The sequence below is a fragment of the Oncorhynchus mykiss genome, chromosome 30 (genome assembly GCF_057628025.1).
Source record: "Oncorhynchus mykiss isolate SJ-2025 chromosome 30, ASM5762802v1, whole genome shotgun sequence".
In the NCBI taxonomy this organism is placed as follows: Eukaryota; Metazoa; Chordata; class Actinopteri; order Salmoniformes; family Salmonidae; genus Oncorhynchus; species Oncorhynchus mykiss.
In genome coordinates this window covers 10,350,403-10,370,822 of record NC_143051.1, presented here as the reverse complement: position 1 = coordinate 10,370,822, position 20,420 = coordinate 10,350,403, and the positions used below count along the sequence as shown (strand labels likewise).

Below are 20,420 nucleotides of genomic sequence, written 5' to 3'. Positions count from 1 at the left end.
GTTATTGGGCACAGGGTCTGTGGTGGTCTACTTGAAACTTAGTTATTACAGACTGGTTCAGGGAGAGGTTGAAAATGTCAGTGAATACACTTACCAGCTGATTAGTGCATGCCCTGAGTACATGTCCTGGTAATCCATCTGTCTTCGCGTCTGTTAAGCTGTTTAAATGTTTTACTCGCATCGGCTACAGAGAGTGCGATCACACAGTTGTCCAGAACAGCTGGTGCTCTCATGCTTGGTTCATTTTTGCTTGCCTCGAAGTGAGCATAGAAGGCATTAAGCTCATTTGGTAGGCTCGCGTCACTGGGCAGCTTCCAGATAGGTTTCTCTTTGTAATGATAGTTCCAAACCCTGCCAATCCCTGATAGTTCCAAACCCTGCCATGTCCGACAATTGTCAGAGCCAGTGTAGTAGGATTCAGTCTTAGTCCTGTATTGATGCTTTGCCTGTTTGATGGCTCGTCGGAGGTCATAGTGGGATTTCTCATAAGCATCCAGATTAGTGTCCCACTCCTTGAAAGTGGTAGCTCTATCCCAGGGCTGCCTAACCCTCTTCCTGGAGATCTACTGTCCTGTAGGTTTTCAGTCCAACCCTCTTCCTGGAGATCTACTGTCCTGTAGGTTTTCAGTCCAACCCAATTTAGCATATCGGATTCAGCTAGTTAAGGTCTTGTTGAGTAGCTAATTAGTAAAATCAGGTGTGTTAAATTAGGGTTGGACTGAAAACCCACAGGATGGTAGTTCTCCAGCCAGAGGGTTGGGCAACCCTGCTTTAGCGTTTAGCTCAGTGCGGATGTTGCCTGTAATCCATGACCTCTGGTTGGGATATGTACGTACGGTCACTGTGGGGATGACGTCGTGGATGCACATATTAATGAAGCCGGTGACTGATGTGGTAAACTCCTCAATGTTATCAGATGAATCCCGGAACATATTCCAGTCTGTGCTAGTGAAACAGTCCTGTAGCTTAGCAACCGCTTCATCGGACCACTTCCGTATTGAGCGCATCATTGGTACTTCCTGTTTTTGCTTGTAAGCAGTAATCAGGAGGATAGAGTTATGGTCAGATTTGCCAAAGGGAATGTGAGGGAGAGCCTTGTATGTGTTTCTGTGTGTGGAGTAAAGGTGATCTAGAGTTTTGTCGCCTATACTTGGTGACATGCTGGTAAAAATGAGGTAAAACGGATTTCGGTTTCCCTGCCTTAAAATCACCGGCCACGAGAAGTGTGTGGATGTGTATTTTCTTGTTTGCTTATAGATGGGTTCGATATACAGTTCCTTTTAGCCTGCTTTCTAAAACCTAGTGTTTCCCTTCCCCTTTAAGGCCTCATAGATGGGTTAGATTTAGAGTTAGCTGGCATTCTAAAGCCTAGTGTTTCCCTTCCCCTTTAAGGCCTCATAGATGGGTTAGATTTAGAGTTAGCTGGCATTCTAAAGCCTAGTGTTTCCCTTCCCCTTTAAGGCCTCATAGATGGGTTAGATTTAGAGTTAGCTGGCGTTCTAAAGCCTAGTGTTTCCCTTCCCCTTTAAGGCCTCATAGATGGGTTCGATTTAGAGTTAGCTGGTGTTCTAAAGCCTAGTGTTTCCCTTCCCCTTTAAGGCCTCATAGATGGGTTAGATTTAGAGTTAGCTGGCGTTCTAAAGACTAGTGTTTTCCTTCCCCTTTAACGCACTATAGATTGGTTAGCTGACAATGTCACAAATGATGTGCCCACTTCCATGGGGCAGAAGTCAGCATGTTGTTGTGATTCTGGATTGCCAGATTGCTAGCAAGAATGACAAGAAACAGGACATGTGGGGAATCGTGACTCATTTCAGCTCGTTTCATCTTGTTCTAGATACAATGTCTAGTTTTGAGGTGTTTCACTACTGATTTCATGTCAATGCTAACATGGCAAAATGTTGCTGTATTTCAGAGACAAAAAGTGCTAATTCAGCACATTTATTCATGTTTTCAATAAACAATGGAGACAAAATATAGCTTACATGTTGTCAAGTCTACCAACCTGACTGTTTTGCCCCATAGTTGCGCATGTGTCGGATTTGTTGATAAACAACCAACCCCGTCTATACAGCTCGTTTAGTGCCTGCATCTGTTTGTGATAATAAATGGACCGGTACAAACAAAAAAAAAAAATATATATATATATATATATATATATATATATATATATATATATATATATATATATATATATATATATATATATATATATATATATATATATATATAGCTGTAAACTCTCTTGGTAAATCGTATGGTCTGCAGCTTATCATCAGGTATTATAGCAAGTAAAAACGTGAGACTTCCTTAACATTAGAGGTCGTACACCAGCTGCTCTTAACGAAGAAACACCCCTCCCCACTTAGTCTTACCCGAGGCTGCCGTCTGGTTGAGACCATGCATTAAGAAACACCCCTCCCCACTTAGTCTTACCCGAGGCTGCTGTCTGGTTGAGACCATGCATGAAGAAACACCCCTCCCCACTTAGTCTTACCCGAGGCTGCTGTCTGGTTGAGACCATGCATTAAGAAACACCCCTCCCCACTTAGTCTTACCCGAGGCTGCTGTCTGGTTGAGACCATGCATGAAGAAACACCCCTCCCCACTTAGTCTTACCCGAGGCTGCTGTCTGGTTGAGACCATGCATGAAGAAACACCCCTCCCCACTTAGTCTTACCCGAGGCTGCTGTCTGGTTGAGACCATGCATGAAGAAACACCCCTCCCCACTTAGTCTTACCCGAGGCTGCTGTCTGGTTGAGACCATGCATGAAGAAACGGGTATATATTATCCCATGTTCTTGTTCAGCCAAGACTACGAGAATCACAGAATATTACAGTTCTTCAGGTCCCGTTGATAGGATAGTCTTGGGAGTCTTTGAGTCCTGGCGATTAGGGCATGGTCCGGAGTAAGCAGAATGTCCAGGGCTGCCCACTCGTTGAAGTAGACATCTTCGAGGTTCGTGATCGCTGTTCTGATGTCCAGAAGCCTTTTTCGGGTCATAAGATGTGATGGCAGAGACATTTTCAAGATTTAAAACTTTCAGAATACAGCCGGTATGGTGGAGTTGGCATCATATAATGCAAAATGAATCATACCGGCTGTATTTCTGTATTTTGAAGGTTATATATATATATTTGAAACTTGATTGCTGACATGCCAAACATTTTGGGACTATATCAACAATGGACTAATGAAACAAATACCAAAAGATAGCGTTTGTTTGGAGTTTTCCTTTTTATAAGATGAGCATCAAAGAAACACACAAAATGGTTGAATTTATCAGGAGTCCGTAAAACAGCGTCTACAGTGAGCACCATGATTCATTGGACAGTGACCATTTTTTTGTGTTATTTTGGTTCTGCACTCTAGCACTTTGAGTTTGGAAGGATACAATGGCAATGAAGTTATGAGCTTCTATAACTTCTAAACGGTTCATCCGATATGTATGAAAATACCCTTAAATTAAAGCTGACAGTCTGCACTTCAGCCTCGTTGTCATTGTATCCTTCCAAACTCAAAGTGCTAGAGTACAGAACCAAAATGTAAAAAAAAAAATGGTCACTGTCCAATGAATTATGGTGCTCCCTGCATATGGATTTTTTTCCCCTCGTATCGCTCAGCTCTAGTAAAATGAACATGGAGTTCTCAGCAACAATAAGGACTGGCCTGTTTCTCACTCTTTCTCTCACACACTCTCTCCCTCCCTCTCTCTCTCCAGGTCATCCAGTTTGCTTTGAGAGATTATATCCAGTACTGGTATTACACTCTGAGTGAGGATGATTCTTTTCTGCTGGAAATCAGACAGACGGTCCAGAATGCTCTGGTACAGTTCTCCACTCGGTAATATTCTATTACAACTACATTACTGCTTTATACCTACTCTATTACTGCATTTTAACTAGTCTATTACTTTTCTAACTAGTCTAACTAGGCTATTACGGTTTTATGTAGTCTATTACCACTCTACTGCATTATAAGTTTACTACTCAATTATGGCTAACTATTACTGTGGCGACAGGTAGCCTAGTGGTTAGAGTGTAGGGACGGCAGGTAGCCTAGTGGTTAGAGTGTAGGGACGGCAGGTAGCCTAGTGGTTAGAGTGTAGGGACGGCAGGTAGCCTAGTGGTTAGAGCGTTGGACTAGTAACCGAAAGGTTGCAAGTTCGAATCCCCGAGCTGACAAGGTACAAATCTGTTGTTCTGCCCCTGAACAGGCAGTTAACCCACTGTTCCTAGGCCGTCATTGAAAATAAGAATTTGTTCTTAACTGACTTGCCTGGTTAAATAAAGATTTTAAAAAATAACTAGTCTATTACTGCTCTATAACTAGTCTACTACTCTAACTAGTATATTACTGCTTTATAACTAGTCTATTACTGCTCTATTACTAGTCTATTACTGCTCTATAACTAGTCTATTACTGCTCTATAACTAGTCTATTACTGCTCTATAACTAGTCTATTACTGCTCTATAACTAGTCTATTACTGCTCAATTAATGCTTTAACTAGTCTACTGCTTTGTATTCTATTACTACTCTACTGCATTAAGTAGTCTACTACTTAATTACTGCATCATAACTAGCCTATTACTACTGTGTTACCACACTGTTATACAGGTCTAAAGAGGTGGACTGGCAGCCTTATCTGACCACCAGACTGGTGGATGACTTCGCTACTCACCTTCGAGTCTTCAGAAAGGCCCAGGACAGACTGGAGGACAGTAAACAGAGTAAGGTCACACACACACTCACTTACTCACTCACTCACACTCGCTTTCTCTCTCAGACATGATGATGATTATTACGAAGATGTCGTGGATGATTGTGAATATGGTGATGTTTACGATTGTGATGATGAGGATGTGGTGTGTTTCTAGGGGACTTGTCGGAGGAGATGGTGGAGTCATTCTTTGAGGCGGAGGTGGAGATGGAGAGGAACATCTGTAGAGACGTGGTCTGCACCTCCCTGAAGGATGAAGAAGGTACACACACACACCCTGAAGGATGAAGGTACACACACACACACACACACCCTGAAGGATGAAGAAGGTACACACACCCCCTGAAGGATGAAGAAGGTACACACACACACACACACACCCTGAAGGATGAAGGTACACACACTCACACACACACTGAAGGATGAAGAAGGTACACACACACTGAAGGATGAAGAAGGTACACACACACACACACACCCTGAAGGATGAAGAAGGTACACACACACACACACACACACACACCCTGAAGGATGAAGAAGGTACACACACACACACACACCCTGAAGGATGAAGAAGGTACACACACACACACACACACACACCCTGAAGGATGAAGAAGGTACACACACACACACACACACCCTGAAGGATGAAGAAGGTACACACACACACACACACACACCCGGAAGAACGAGGGAGGTTCACACGTTGCACCTCGACAAGGCATTTGGAACTCCTGCGTGTGTTTTTAAATAGAAAGAAAAAGTTTAACACTATATATTCGCCAATAATTTAATCGGTAAACCTCATTGTCTTACGTCAGATTGCAGACGGCGTCGTGCTGTGATCTGGCTGATAACTTGCAAACACTCATGGGATAGATTAAAAAAGTAGTTTGGCTGCAATACGCCGTCATAAATTCTGAAAATGTTACCAAGGTGAGTCAGAGTTAATTTTACTAAAAGCTATAAACGGTAGCCAATTTTGACATTTTCTTTAAGTCTTAACTACCTAATTCTACATATATCTAGGGAGTATTGTGGTTGTAGAATCAGTATTATGTGTATTACTATTTTTCTTGTTAGCTGAGCCAGTCTCCGTATGAAACAAAAGCGATGCTAACCCAACACCAGTTCACACACTCCATGCTGAATAAATACCCCCTCAAGGTAGCTAGCTAGTGTAGTAAGATTCTAGCTATAGCACAATTCATGTTTCTATGATAAGACAGTTGCTGTTCTGCCCTGATAAGACAGTTGCTGTAGTGCACCGAGTTCCGCAGCAGCTGACTGTGCTAGCTGCGACCTCGCGTTGGCCAAATGTTACAACGTAGCGAGTCACCAGTGCCAGCTATCAGAGTCCGATACATACCGATTTCTGAGGACAACTCTATAACTTTGGTTCATTACTTCATCATCAGCAAGCTGGCAGACTAGCTGCAGTAATAGCTATTCAGACAAACTAGCTCTGGGCTGCTAACTGGGAACCAGTTTTCTACTGATCGAACATGGTTTAGAAGCCCCCTAGCCAGTGGGTCAGTCTGATATAACTTGGTTTAGAAGCCCCCTAGCCAGTGGGTCAGTCTGATATAACATGGTTTAGAAGCCCCCTAGCCAGTGGGTCAGTCTGATATAACTTGGTTTAGAAGCCCCCTAGCCAGTGGGTCAGTCTGATATAACATGGTTTAGAAGCCCCCTAGCCAGTGGGTCAGTCTGATATAACTTGGTTTAGAAGCCCCCTAGCCAGTGGGTCAGTCTGATATAACATGGTTTAGAAGCCCCCTAGCCAGTGGGTCAGTCTGCCGGTGTTCCATAGTTATGGTAGTCCTGCGAACTAGTGTTAGGCAGATTACCAACATTTAAAAATTTTTAGGTATGAGTTCCACAATTTGCTAGACAGATGGCTCCTGGAGACTTGTTCAGTTAGAATGACACCATTGGACGAAAGACAATGGCGTAAACCAACCATTGGCATCGCGGTGCCTTCTTCAGGGTCAACCAAAACGTTAGTTATGATGTTTACCCCATTTTAATTGTTGGGAGCATATATAAATTGTTGGGAGCATATATAAAGTGTGTAAAACTAACAGTTTTCTCTCCGTTAGTCAGCACCTCGACTAAAACATGTTGCTGTGTGTCAGCTCCACGTTTTTACCTCTGTGTGGGTTTATCGTAAGGTTCACATTCAGATACTGACTTCTCTGTGTGTCTTTGTCTCTGTGTGTCTTTGTCTCTGTGTGTCTTTGTCTCTGTGTGTCTTTGTCTCTGTTTGTCTTTGTCTCTGTGTGTGTCTTTGTCTCTGTGTGTCTTTGTCTCTGTGTGTCTTTGTCTCTGTGTGTCTTTGTCTCTGTGTGTCTTTGTCTCTGTGTGTCTTTGTCTCTGTGTGTGTCTTTGTCTCTGTGTGTCTTTGTCTCTGTGTGTCTTTGTCTCTGTGTGTCTTTGTCTCTGTGTGTCTTTGTCTCTGTGTGTCTTTGTCTCTGTGTGTCTTTGTCTCTGTGTGTCTCTGTCTGTGTCTGTCTCTGTCTGTGTCTGTCTCTCTGTCTCTCTGTGTGTCTGTGTGTCTCAGGGTTCCTGAGGGATCTGTGTGAGGTGCTGCTCTACCTGTTACTACCTCCTGGAGACTTCCACAACAAGAACATGAGATACTTCCTCAGGGTGAGACACACACATACACACACACACACACACAATCTCACACACACACACACACACACGGACCATGTTAAGTCCTTAGTAATATGGACGCCAAGGAACTTAAGGCTCTCGACCCGCTCCACAATAGCCCCGTCGATGTGGATGAGGTCGTGCTCTCCCCTCTTTCTCCTGTAGTCCACGATCAGATCCTTGGTCTTATTGACGTTGAGGGAGAGGCTGTTGTCTTGTAGCCTCACGTCTGCTTCATCTGACCACTTCGTATTGAGCTCTTCACTGGTACTTCCTGTTTGAGTTCATTTTTTTTTTGTAAGCAGGAAGATGGAGTCATGGTCTGATTTGCTGAAGGAAGGGTGGGGGAGGGCCTTGTATACATTTCTGTGGGAAGAATACAAGTGGTCTAGGGTTTTAGCGCCCCTAGTGCAGCAGGAGCCATGTTGGTAGAAGTGAGAGAGAACGGTTTTAAGCCTCACCACGTTAGTCTCCGCCCACCAGAAATGATGCCTCTGGGTGTGTGGTTTCTTTTTTGTTTATGGACCCATACAGTTCTGATGGTGATGTCATGTGATCGTGTCCATGTTCCAGGAGATTCTGATGGTTATGTCATGTGATTGTGTCCATGTTCCAGGAGATTCTGATGGTGATGTCATGTGATTGTGTCCATGTTCCAGGAGATTCTGATGGGGATGTCATGTGATTATGTCCATGTTCCAGGAGATTCTGATGATGTCATGTGATTGTGTCCATGTTCCAGGAGATTCTGATGGTGATGTCATGTGATTGTGTCCATGTTCCAGGAGATTCTGATGGTGATGTCATGTGATTGTGTCCATGTTCCAGGAGATTCTGGCGCGAGGCGTTCTCCTTCCCCTGGTCAACCAGCTGAGTGATCCTGATTACATCAACCAGTTTGTTATCTGGATGGTCAGTATCAGTAATAATATCAGAATTTGTGGGATTTTCACCAGATTTTATCCAGAGAATGGTCCTTTGGAGAAAGGATTGTTGACGTATGCTTGACATTTGTATCTAAAAGTCATATTGAGAAATAATCAATTGTCATATGACATTGTTGGCTTTTACCAAGGCCTTCTTTAAGACTCCATAATGTGTCATCGTTATGCACCGTCACCTTTCAAGACCACGACTTTAGATTCTACTGTGTTCAACGAATTGTTGAAACATGTTGCAAATAAAAAGTTGTGTTTTCAATATTCATGTTTTATATTTTTCAATATTCATGTTTTATATTTTTCAATATTCATGTTTTATATTTTTCAATATTCATGTTTTATATTTTTCAATATTCATCAATTAATATAAGAAAATTGTTATTGGAATCAATGTACTTACTCGTATTACAGAGCAAGCTACAACGCTTCATATGACACACACCTTGTGCTTAGTAGCACCTTGTTCTTAGTAGCACCTTGTTCTTAGTAGCACCTTGTTCTTAGTAGCACCTTGTTCTTAGTAGCACCTTGTGCTTAGTAGCACCTTGTTCTTAGTAGCACCTTGTTCTTAGTAGCACCTTGTTCTTAGTAGCACCTTGTTCTTAGTAGCACCTTGTGCTTAGTAGCACCTTGTTCTTAGTAGCACCTTGTGCTTAGTAGCACCTTGTTCTTTTGAAGAAATGTTAGTTCTGTGGTCACAGTGTCATAAAGGTGCCAATTTATATCTATTATGCTTTTGGATAAAAAAAAAGTCAAATATATGTCCACAATCATTCCTCTGAAGGACCACTCTATGGATTAAATATGTTTTTAAAAAAAATAATCTATCATGATCATTATAAACCAGTTTATCAACCAGTTGTGGGTGGTTGGTAGAGATCAATAACTGTTATCAATACAGCTGCTGGAGCACCTATTGAGAACCCTGTCTGTGTAGATCCGGGACTCTAGCTGTAACTACGAGGATTTTATGACCTGTCTGTGTAGATCCGGGACTCTAGCATGTAACTACGAGGCTTTTATGACCTGTCTGTGTAGATCCGGGACTCGAGCATGTAACTACGAGGCTTTTATAACCTGTCTGTGTAGATCCGGGACTCTAGCTGTAATTACGAGGCTTTTATGACCTGTCTGTGTAGATCCGGGACTCTAGCATGTAACTACGAGGCTTTTATGACCTGTCTGTGTAGATCCGGGACTCGAGCATGTAACTACGAGGCTTTTATAACCTGTCTGTGTAGATCCGGGACTCAAGCTGTAATTACGAGGCTTTTATGACCTGTCTGTGTAGATCCGGGACTCGAGCTGTAACTACGAGGCTTTTATGACCTGTCTGTGTAGATCCGGGACTCGAGCTGTAACTACGAGGCTTTTATGACCTGTCTGTGTAGATCCGGGACTCGAGCTGTAACTACGAGGCTTTTATGAACATCTTGAAGCTGACAGACAGAGTGTCTGAACTGGAGGCTGTTAAAGACAAGGCCCTGGAGGAACTACAGTACCTACGATCACTGGACACCGCAGGAGATGGTACACACACACACACACACACACACACACACACACACACACACACACACACACACACACACACACACACACACACACACACACAGAGACACACACACAGAGACACACACACAGAGACACACACACAGAGACACACACACAGAGACACACACACAGAGACACACACACAGAGACACACACACAGAGACACACACACACAGAGACACACACACAGAGACACACACACACACAGAGACACACACACACAGAGACACACACACACACAGAGACACACACACACACAGAGACACACACACACACAGAGACACACACACACACAGAGACACACACACACACAGAGACACACACACACACAGAGACACACACACACACAGAGACACACACACAGACACAGAGACACACACACAGACACAGACACACACACACACACACACAGAGACACACACACACACAGAGACACACACACAGAGCGACATGCATGACCCCACACTTAACAAAGTATACATAAAATCCTGAAAATCTAAAATATTCATATTTTTCACTTAACTCTCCTCTCCATATCCCACTCTCCCTATCCTCCTCCTTCCTCCATTTCTTTCTCTCTCTTGCTCTCTCGCTCTCAGATATCAATGTAATAAAGAACCAGATCAACAGTCTGATGTTTGTGAAGAAGGTCTGTGAGACCAGGATACAGAGGCTACAGTCTGGGAAGGTATGACATAGGAGTGAAAACGAGTTAACCGTAACACCTACTAAACCCCGTCTCGTACTCTCTCATTTTCACCTTTTCTCTCTCTTGTTTCCATCTGTGTACTGTAGGAGGTGGATGCTCTGAAACTAGCGGCAAACTTGGGCAAGCTGTGCATCATACCCCTGGAGCACATTCTGGTACACAACATCGCCCTGCAGTTCTTTATGGGTTAGTACCACACACAACACGGTCTCCTTCCTGACATGCAAGTACAGTTATTTTGCCTGACAAGATGGCTACAAAGTAACAACCCACACCTGACCCTGACCTCTCCTATAGACTACATGCTGGTGGCTGGGGCCCAGGCAGAGCTGCTGTTCTGGCTGACAGTGGAGGGCTACAGAGTAACAGCTGAGCCTGACCTCTAACCTTTGACCTCTACCCTCTCCTATAGACTACATGTTGGTGGCTGGGGCCCAGGCAGAGCTGTTCTTCTGGCTGACAGTGGAGGGCTACAGAGTAACAGCCCAGCAACAACTAGAGGTGATGGAGGGATGGCAGAAGGATGGAAGGAAGGGAGGAGACACTAAAGGACTGCTGAAGGCTGCAGCACTAGGGGTGTATGAACAGTACTTATCTGATAAGGTAACACACACCGTCTCACACACACACACACACACCGTCTCACTCACACACACACCGTCACACTCACTCACACACCGTCACACACACACACACACACACACACACACACACACACACACACACTCACTCACTCACACACCGTCACACTCACTCACACACCGTCACACACACACACACACACACACACACACACATCGTCACACACACGCACACCGTCACACTCACTCACACACACACACACTTTTAAATAAAGGGATATTTCGGGATTTTAGCAATGAGTCCATTGGTGCAATAGTCAGTATTAGATAGAACGTTGTGTCCCTGACCGCCTGTGGGGAAAACATGTGGTTACCTAGGTTACCCCATTAGCTCACAACAACAACTTTTGTCTACTTGTTTTAGTCAGTTACAAAACTACATTTAAGAAAAGTACAACATGTTTAAAGATGACTTTTCAACATTACCTGCTCCTGGGTGTTCTCACTACTTAGAAAAACGTTATTGTAAGGGCTTCCCTCATGCTCCTTTTCATGACGATGCTAACAGCCACTTGAGTGAGTGAGTGCTAGCTAGCTACCGACCACAACATTAAGCTAGCCAAGAATACAACGACACAAACAAACGGACTAAACAGCTACAAGTAATGAGTGGAGTTACAAAGGCCCTGTACTAAACAAGTTAAAAGTCTTACCTTGTGATGAAATGTTTTCCACACACATAGCGCCATTTAGACGACATGGATACCGGGTTCCCCACATTTCCCACTGAGTAGCCTGAAAGCCACAGGGCTCTTCTCCCAGGCTCTATTTCCCTACGTGGGAGCGTTACAAACCGTAGGTTGGCATTTATGACCTGGTTACATGTATATTGAACAACACAGCTTATTTTCGGCGTGTTTTGTTATTTCTGTAGAATAAACAAATCAACTGCAACGTTTTTCCTCTTTTACATTGGGGGTCATTAGGAAATAATTTAGTTTTTTTTGTGGTCGAGGGAATTCCTTATTATTATGTGAATACCGACTGGGACTATGGCTGGAAGTCGATAGGATGCCCATAGATGCCCATAGATGCCCATAGATGCCCATAGACTTCCAGCCATTGAGCTAATTTCTTTCAAAATGCACACAGAGACATAAAAATGGTACCCATGAGTTCATCTGACTCAATGGCAAAATCCTCAAGTGTCACTTAAACACACAAATTTTCTCTCAGTTGTATAATCTCTCTCCCTCTCTCTCCAGGCGTCCCCCAGGGTGCAGGTAGATGAGGCGTCTGTTCTCCAACTGGGAGAGAAGCTGCAGAAGGACAGCGACCCCACGCCAGAGATATTCGACGACATCCAGACCAAGGTGAGTTTGTGTTTGAATGATCTGTTTTTTTACCAGACTATCAACTGGAACAGCTACTGGAACCAGCATATCTGAGATATTGGAGACCTTTGTACTTAATGTTTCATTCAAATCAAATCAAATCAAATGTATTTATATAGCCCTTCGTACATCAGCTGATATCTCAAAGTGCTGTACAGAAACCCAGCCTAAAACCCCAAACAGCAAGCAATGCAGGTGTAGAAGCACGGTGGCTAGGAAAAACTCCCTAGAAAGGCCAAAACCTAGGAAGAAACCTAGAGAGGAACCAGGCTATGTGGGGTGGCCAGTCCTCTTCTGGCTGTGCCGGGTGGAGATTGTAACAGAACATGGCCAAGATGTTCAAATGTTCATAAATGACCAGCATGGTCGAATAATAATAAGGCAGAACAGTTGAAACTGGAGCAGCAGCACGGCCAGGTGGACTGGGGACAGCAAGGAGTCATCATGTCAGGTAGTCCTGGGGCATGGTCAATACAAATAAAGTATTCACGTGTTCTGACGTGTGTGTGTGTGTGTGTACGTACCCGTGTGTGTGTGTGTGTACGTACCCGTGTGTGTGTGTGTGTACGTACCCGTGTGTGTTCTGACGTGCCCGTGTGTGTGTACGTACCCGTGTGTGTGTGTGTGTGTATGTACCCGTGTGTGTGTACATCCCCGCGTGTGTGTCTTGCAGGTGTATGACATGATGCTTCGTGATGAGAGGTACTACCCGTCGTTCAGACAGAGTCCCCTCTACATCAGGATGTTAGCTGAGCTGGACATGCTCAAAGAACCCTCCTATAGAGGATCAGATGACGGAGACGGAGGTGAGTTCAGCTTCTGTCTCGGTCTACGTTGTTAGCATAGCTTAACCCTGGGGTGTTACAATCAATTCCTGGAGGGCCGAGTGTCTGTGGGTTTTCACTTCTCCCTTGTACTTGAATAATCAATTAAAGTCATTGATCAGTCAGGAGCTTCCCTCACCTGGTTGCCTAGGTCTTAATTGGACAAAAACATGAACACCCCCCCCCCCCCCCCAGAAATTGAGATTGACGCCATTCTCCATGACTGTGAAGAGCAACTGTTGTCCAATTTCAATTCAAGGGGCTTTATTGGCATGGGTAACATATGTTAACATTGCCAAAGCAAGTGATATAGATTATAAACAAAAGTGAAATAAACAATAAAAAAATTAACAGTAAACATTACACTCACAAAAATGTCATATGTCTATATACTGTCGTGGAAATTACACACATGAAACACTCGATGTCAATCTGAAATGAATCATTCTTCACTATCAGGTCGCTTGAGAGGTTCTAACCAACTCAATGCACCAAGTACGTCAGGAGCACTACCGGTGCAGTCCCGTTAGATCACTTATACACTGGTTACAGACACGTTACGTAGTGAGGGTTCATAGGGTTGGTTCCGGCATGCGTCTCCTATCTTTACTTATAGAACATATTCTGGGCGTTCTGCCAAGATGGTCCTAAGGAGGAGGTCATGACCCCCCCCCCCCTCTCTCTCTCTTCATATCTTTACCAAGCACAGGCAGAAACCAAGAATGATTTATGACACGAAGACAAGATGAACATTTTCAAGGCTTTCTCTTCACAAGATAACGTTTTCCACCACATTAGTGTCATAACAATGTGCAAATAGTTAAAGTACAAAAGGGAAAATAAATCAATATAAATATGGGTTGTATTTACAGTGGTGTTTGTTTTTCACTGGTTGGCCTTTTCTTGTGGCAACAGGTCACACATCTTGCTGCTGTGATTGCAAACTGTGGATTTTCACCCAGTAGATACAGGAGTTTATCAAAATTGTTGTTGTTTTCAAATATTTTGGGGTCTGTGTAATCTGAGGGAAATATGTCTCTCTAATATGGTCATACATTTGGCAGGAGGTTAGGAAGTGCAGCTCAGTTTCCACCTCATTTTGTGGGCAGTGTGCACATAGCCTGTCTTCTCTTGAGAGCCAGGTCTGCCTACGGCGGCCTTTCTCAATAGCAAGGCTATGCTCACTGAGTCTGTACATAGTCAAAGCTTTCCTTAAGTTTGGGTCAGTCACAGTGGTCAGTTATTCTGCCACTGTGTACTCTCTGTTTAGGGCCAAATAGCATTCTAGTTTGCTCTGTTTTTTTGTTAATTCTTTCCAATGTGTCAAGAAGTAATTATCTTTTTGTTTTCTCATGATTTGGTTGGGTCTAATTGTGTTGCTGTCCTGGGGCTCTGTGGGGTCTGTTTGTGTTTGTGAACAAAGCCTCAGGACCAGCTTGCTTAAGGGACTCTTCTCCAGGTTCATTTCTCTGTAGGTGATGGCTTTGTTATGGAAGGTTTGGGAATCGCTTCCTAGCGATTAGGTGGTTGTAGAATTTAACGTCTCTTTTCTGGATTTTGATAATTAGCGGGTATCGCCCTAATTCTGCTCTGCGTGCATTATTTGGTGTTCTATGTTGTACACGCAGGATCATTTTACAGAATTCTACATACAGTCTCTCAATTTGGTGTTTGTCCCATTTTTGTGAATTCTTGTTTGGTATCTTTAACTCCTTTCTTTTTTCTCTCTTCTCTTTCTCAACAGAATCGTTCAACGGTTCTCCAACAGGAAGCATTAATCTGGTAAATCCTCGTCAGCCCCTGAGACACCAGTTGTCATTAACTACAGCCAGTCATAGTACTGTTACAACAGGTTTTACTGAACCACTGCTGACGTTAACTCCCCTGCTGACGTTAACTCCCCTGCTGACGTTAACTCCCCTGCTGACGTTAACTCCCCTGCTGACGTTAACTCCCCTGCTGACATTAACTCACCTGCTGTGGAGTTGTTAACATTTAACACCAGTTAAGACTCTTTTTTTATTTTTATGGTTGACTTTTACTGCAGAGGTCACAGTAGAAGGCAGTATCGCTGCTGTTGATTGGCCGTTAGTCCAAAGATTGGCAGTATCTCTGGTTCTGATTGGTTGTTTCTCTCTCCTCTGTTTACAGTCTCTGGATGACCTGTCGAACTCCTGCCATGATGACAATATACAGCTACACGCCTTCATCTCTGATACAGGTGGACACACACGCACACACACACACACACACACACGTGATATAATCTCCAGTCAGATCAGTGTCTGTGGTGTAGTGTGATTTATTGTAAACTAGCCATCCATGTTCTCTCACTTGCATGTGTGACTACTGACTACTGTGGTTTCATTCAGAGATGAGTGTGTGACTACTGACCACTAATGTGGTTTCATTCAGAGACGTGTGTGTGACTACTGACCACTAATGTGGTTTCACTCAGAGACGTGTGTGTGACTACTGACCACTAATGTGGTTTCATTCAGAGATGTGTGTGTGACTACTGACCACTAATGTGGTTTCACTCAGAGACGTGTGTGTGACTACTGACCACTAATGTGGTTTCATTCAGAGATGTGTGTGTGACTACTGACCACTAATGTGGTTTCATTCAGAGATGTGTGTGTGACTACTGACCACTAATGTGGTTTCATTCAGAGATGTGTGTGTCTGTAGTAGCCTTAAAAAACGTTCCCCCGTCAAAATGCCTTGCCGCTGTAAGGAGCCTGGAGGTGGCTTTGTCCCCTTGCACTACAAGAGGACAGTCAGTGAGTTCTGTTATCAATATTCAACAGTATCAGGGATGATAAAATGTCCAGCATCTTTTGACATTTGATTGGTTGGGCTGGGCAGGGGAGGCAATTGTTTAGATTTTACAGCGATGTGACGGGTCATTGTTATTTTTAGGGCCACACCTCCCCTGACTAGCCCCCTCCTCCACTCTGCATCGCCCTTCCACATCTGACTTCATCTCCTCACGTTAACCATCAGCTTGTATCACTTATCTCTCCATCTCATGTTGCTGTTACTTTCCCTTTCACACAATCACTATTCCATCACCTTCACCATGTCTACAGGGGTGTGTAACGACCACGGCAAGACCTACGCCCTCTACGCCATCACTGTGTTGCGCCGTAACCACGACGGCAGCGAAGACTCCTGGAAGACCTACCGACGCTACTCTGACTTCCACGATTTCCACATGAGGATCACGGAGCAGGTGAAGGTAAATATGTGTGTGTGTGTGTTGGTGTGTGTGTGTGTGTGTGTTGGTGTGTGTGTGTGTGTGTTGGTGTTGGTGTGTGTGTGTGTTGGTGTGTGTGTGTGTTGGTGTGTGTTGGTGTGTGTGTGTGTGTGTTGGTGTGTGTGTGTGTGTGTGTGTGTTGGTGTGTGTGTGTGTGTGTTGGTGTGTGTGTGTGTTGGTGTGTGTGTGTTGGTGTGTGTGTGTGTGTGTGTGTGTTGGTGTGTGTGTGTGTGTGTGCTTATAGAAAAGGGCTTCTGACTACTAAGGTGTGTACATAGCCATGCCATCTTTCCATATCTACGGCATCTTCTGTGCCAGCATGGGCCTGCACCATTGAGGGCGATCTCCATTTTAAAGTAGTGCATTTATTCTTCTGCTTCTATAAGTGCAGTTTGTAAACTGAAAAGATGACTACTGCCACCTACTGTGCTGGAGGGTATATAGTCTGAACCGGTATGAAGTCAAAGCTGGGGATATACTGCCACCTGCCGTTATGGAATGTTTGCTCACAAGTGTAACTCATTGGCTGATCCCTCCTGATGACCTGGATGTAATTATGTGATTCTTCGTTAACCAATAGGAAGTCCCACCCAGTTGACTACTTCCAAAATGGTGAAATCCTCAATGGCGCTGCCCCACGCTAAAACAGACTTTTGTCTAAATGCGGCCTCCCTCCATCCTCTATGGGTGTGTTGTACTTCCATTTCGGGAACCTGTGTGTGTTGTGTTCCAGTTTGAGAATTTGACGGCGATCCTGAAGCTGCCGGGGAAGAAGACGTTCAACAACATGGACAGAGACTTCCTGGAGAGGAGGAAAAAAGACCTGAACTCGTACCTACAGGTAAGAGTGTGTCGAAGGAGTGTGTCATGCCTTAGGTACGCCCGTTTGCTTGGCTATAACCATTCCTCTGTTGTCCGGGCGTTAGCTGCTGTTGAATCCAGAGATGATGAAGGCCTGTCCTACTCTGGTTCACTACGTCTACGACTTCCTGGAGAATAAACAGTACAGCAAGGGGAAGGGAGATTTCGCTCGCAAGGTTCATACACACACACACACACACACACACACAGAGACACACACACACCCACACACAGAGACACACACACACCCACACACAGAGACACACACACACCCACACACAGAGACACACACACCCACACACAGAGACACACACCCACACACAGAGACACACACCCACACACAGAGACACACACACACACAGAGACACACACACACCCACACACAGAGAGACCCACACACACAGAGAGACCCACACAGACAGACAGACACACACACACACACACAGAGACACACAAACACACACACACACAGAGAGAGGGAGAGACAGACACACACACACACACACACACACACACACACACACAGAGAGACTGACCCACACACACAGAGAGACAGACCCACACACACAGAGAGACAGACCCACACACACAGAGAGACAGACCCACACACACAGAGAGAGACAGACCCACACACACAGAGACCCCCCCCCCCCACACACACACACACACACACACACACACATACACACACAGACAGACACACACAGAGACCCACACAGACCCACACACACACAGAGATACACACACAGAGACACAGACACACACAGAGACCCACACAGAGACCCACACAGAGAGACAGACCCACACACAGAGAGAGACACACACACACGCACACAGAGACCCACACAGACACACACATCCACATAGAGAAACAGACCCACCCACACACTCACCTTGCCCAACTGCAGATAGTCCAGCTGCTTATCTACGGTATCTCACTACACAAACTCACCTCTCTAGTGTGTGTGTCTCCCCAGATGGATACGTTTGTGAACCCCCTGCGTAGCTCGATGCGTAACGTGTCCAACGCTGTGAAGGGCCTGCCAGACAGTCTGGCTGGAGGGATGAACAAGGCTGCTGACAACATGGGACGCATGTCTGAGAAACTGGGACAGGACATAAAACAGGCCGTGTTCAAGGTAAGGACCCTAATCACTGCAACTTTAGTACAACCACAGTCTGACCTTAGTACAACCATAACCCGGCCAACATGGGATTAGGGATGTTGCGGTGACCGTATTACCGCCACACCGGCGGTCACGAGTCATGACGGCAGTCAAATGCCACGTGGCCGTTTAGTCACGGTAATTAGGCTTCTCCAAACTCTGATGCTGCTGATGGTCATCAGTAGCCTACCTAACTTGCTGGTACTCTGCACTCTATTGTCCCTCTAATCACTCTGACATCAATGCAAATGTATTTGAAAATCTAATCAAACACTTCATTAGAACCCATGAGCTCATGTTGCGCAACATTTCTATAGGCCATGCAACTGCGTAAGAAAACCGTGATGGCCTCTATTAAAAAGAGGAGGATGCCATCAGCTTTCTATAGGCCTAAGCCTACTATATTTGGCTTTTGCTGTCCGTTAGGCCTACTCATCTTGTCGGAATTGGATAAGGACACGTGCAGTTGCGTCCCCGTTGTCCGTCTTCACTTGTAGCCTGTGAGAAAGACCTGATCATGTGATAGAGAGCACGTAGCACTCAGTGAGAAGGGTACAACAGGCGTGGATTTTTTTCTTTTAGGGTGCATTACGGCCACAAAGGGAACGCTTGTCAAATTGTGAATGAGAGACTGATGAAGTATTTACAGCCTGTACAAAAAAAAGCAAAGCAGAGCTCATGCCTTTCAAGCAACTTTTTTCAAATCATCATTTAGAGTCGCATCATGCAGCCTTAAAATGTATTAAAAATCAACGTTTGTAGAACAACTAAAGTTGAGAGTCTATGATGACACCTAGATGACCCATTAGATGGAAGAGAAGGAACTGGACACATCTGTTGACCCCTTGTCATGGTGGAGGGATTTTTTTATTTAACCTTTATTTTACTAGGCAAGTCTTATTTACAATGACGGCCTAGGAACAGTGGGTTAACTGCCCTTGTTCAGGGGCAGAATGACAGAATTTTACCTTGTCAGCTCGGGGATTCGATCTAGCAACCTTTCGGTTACTAGTTCAACGATCTAACCACTAGGCTACGCTGCCGTCCCTACACTCTAACCACTAGGCTATGCTGCCGTCCCTACACTCTAACCACTAGGCTACGCTGCCGTCCCTACACTCTAACCACTAGGCTACCTGCCGTCCCTACACTCTAACCACTAGGCTACCTGCCGTCCCTACACTCTAACCACTAGGCTACCTGCCGCACATCTCGTTTTCCTTTATTGGCTCCGCTTGCTAAAAAGTAGATGTGCATTTGCGCTAGCAGCCCTGCGTAAGAGAGGGTGTTCAGCACGCCAGGGAACATGGTAGATGTGCATTTGCGCTAGCAGCCCTGCGTAAGAGAGGGTGTTCAGCAAGCCAGGGAACATGGTAGATGTGCATTTGCGCTAGCAGCCCTGCGTAAGAGAGGGTGTTCAGCACGCCAGGGAACATGGTAGATGTGCATTTGCGCTAGCAGCCCTGCGTAAGAGAGGGTGTTCAGCACGCCAGGGAACATGGTAGATGTGCATTTGCGCTAGCAGCCCTGCGTAAGAGAAGGTGTTCAGCACGCCAGGGAACATGGTTACATCTCTCCGGTCTTCGCTGAAGCCCAACAAAAGTCAACATGCTGGTGTTTCTGGATCTCATAGCGTAACTGTGGCGAGTGCTATAGCCCATGATGGTGGACTGAAACAGTAGACGCTATAGGCAACGGATAGTTTTATTATTTTCCTTTGTGCTCAATTTATTTAATTTACAT

General features: G+C 44.8%; 1 protein-coding gene across 2 annotated transcripts in view; it reads left to right on the top strand.

Moving 5' to 3' along the window:
- Window positions 1-20,420, top strand: part of LOC110489376 (sorting nexin-13) — a 53,354-nt gene that overhangs the window by 18,992 nt on the left and 13,942 nt on the right. Inside the window, exons 5-21 of one of the 2 annotated variants that reach the window (XM_090227532.1) lie at window positions 3,724-3,845; window positions 4,622-4,734; window positions 4,882-4,986; window positions 7,291-7,379; window positions 8,217-8,300; window positions 9,721-9,859; window positions 10,483-10,571; window positions 10,679-10,778; window positions 11,005-11,195; window positions 12,439-12,546; window positions 13,241-13,373; window positions 15,136-15,173; window positions 15,543-15,612; window positions 16,484-16,632; window positions 17,384-17,491; window positions 17,577-17,687; window positions 18,489-18,650. In XM_090227532.1, coding sequence (XP_090083658.1) covers window positions 3,724-3,845; window positions 4,622-4,734; window positions 4,882-4,986; window positions 7,291-7,379; window positions 8,217-8,300; window positions 9,721-9,859; window positions 10,483-10,571; window positions 10,679-10,778; window positions 11,005-11,195; window positions 12,439-12,546; window positions 13,241-13,373; window positions 15,136-15,173; window positions 15,543-15,612; window positions 16,484-16,632; window positions 17,384-17,491; window positions 17,577-17,687; window positions 18,489-18,650 — 1,911 coding nt within the window. Of the gene's footprint in view, window positions 1-3,723; window positions 3,846-4,621; window positions 4,735-4,881; window positions 4,987-7,290; window positions 7,380-8,173; window positions 8,301-9,720; window positions 9,860-10,482; window positions 10,572-10,678; window positions 10,779-11,004; window positions 11,196-12,438; window positions 12,547-13,240; window positions 13,374-15,135; window positions 15,174-15,542; window positions 15,613-16,483; window positions 16,633-17,383; window positions 17,492-17,576; window positions 17,688-18,488; window positions 18,651-20,420 lie in introns of both variants that reach the window. The other variant, XM_090227533.1, reaches the window with a different exon arrangement.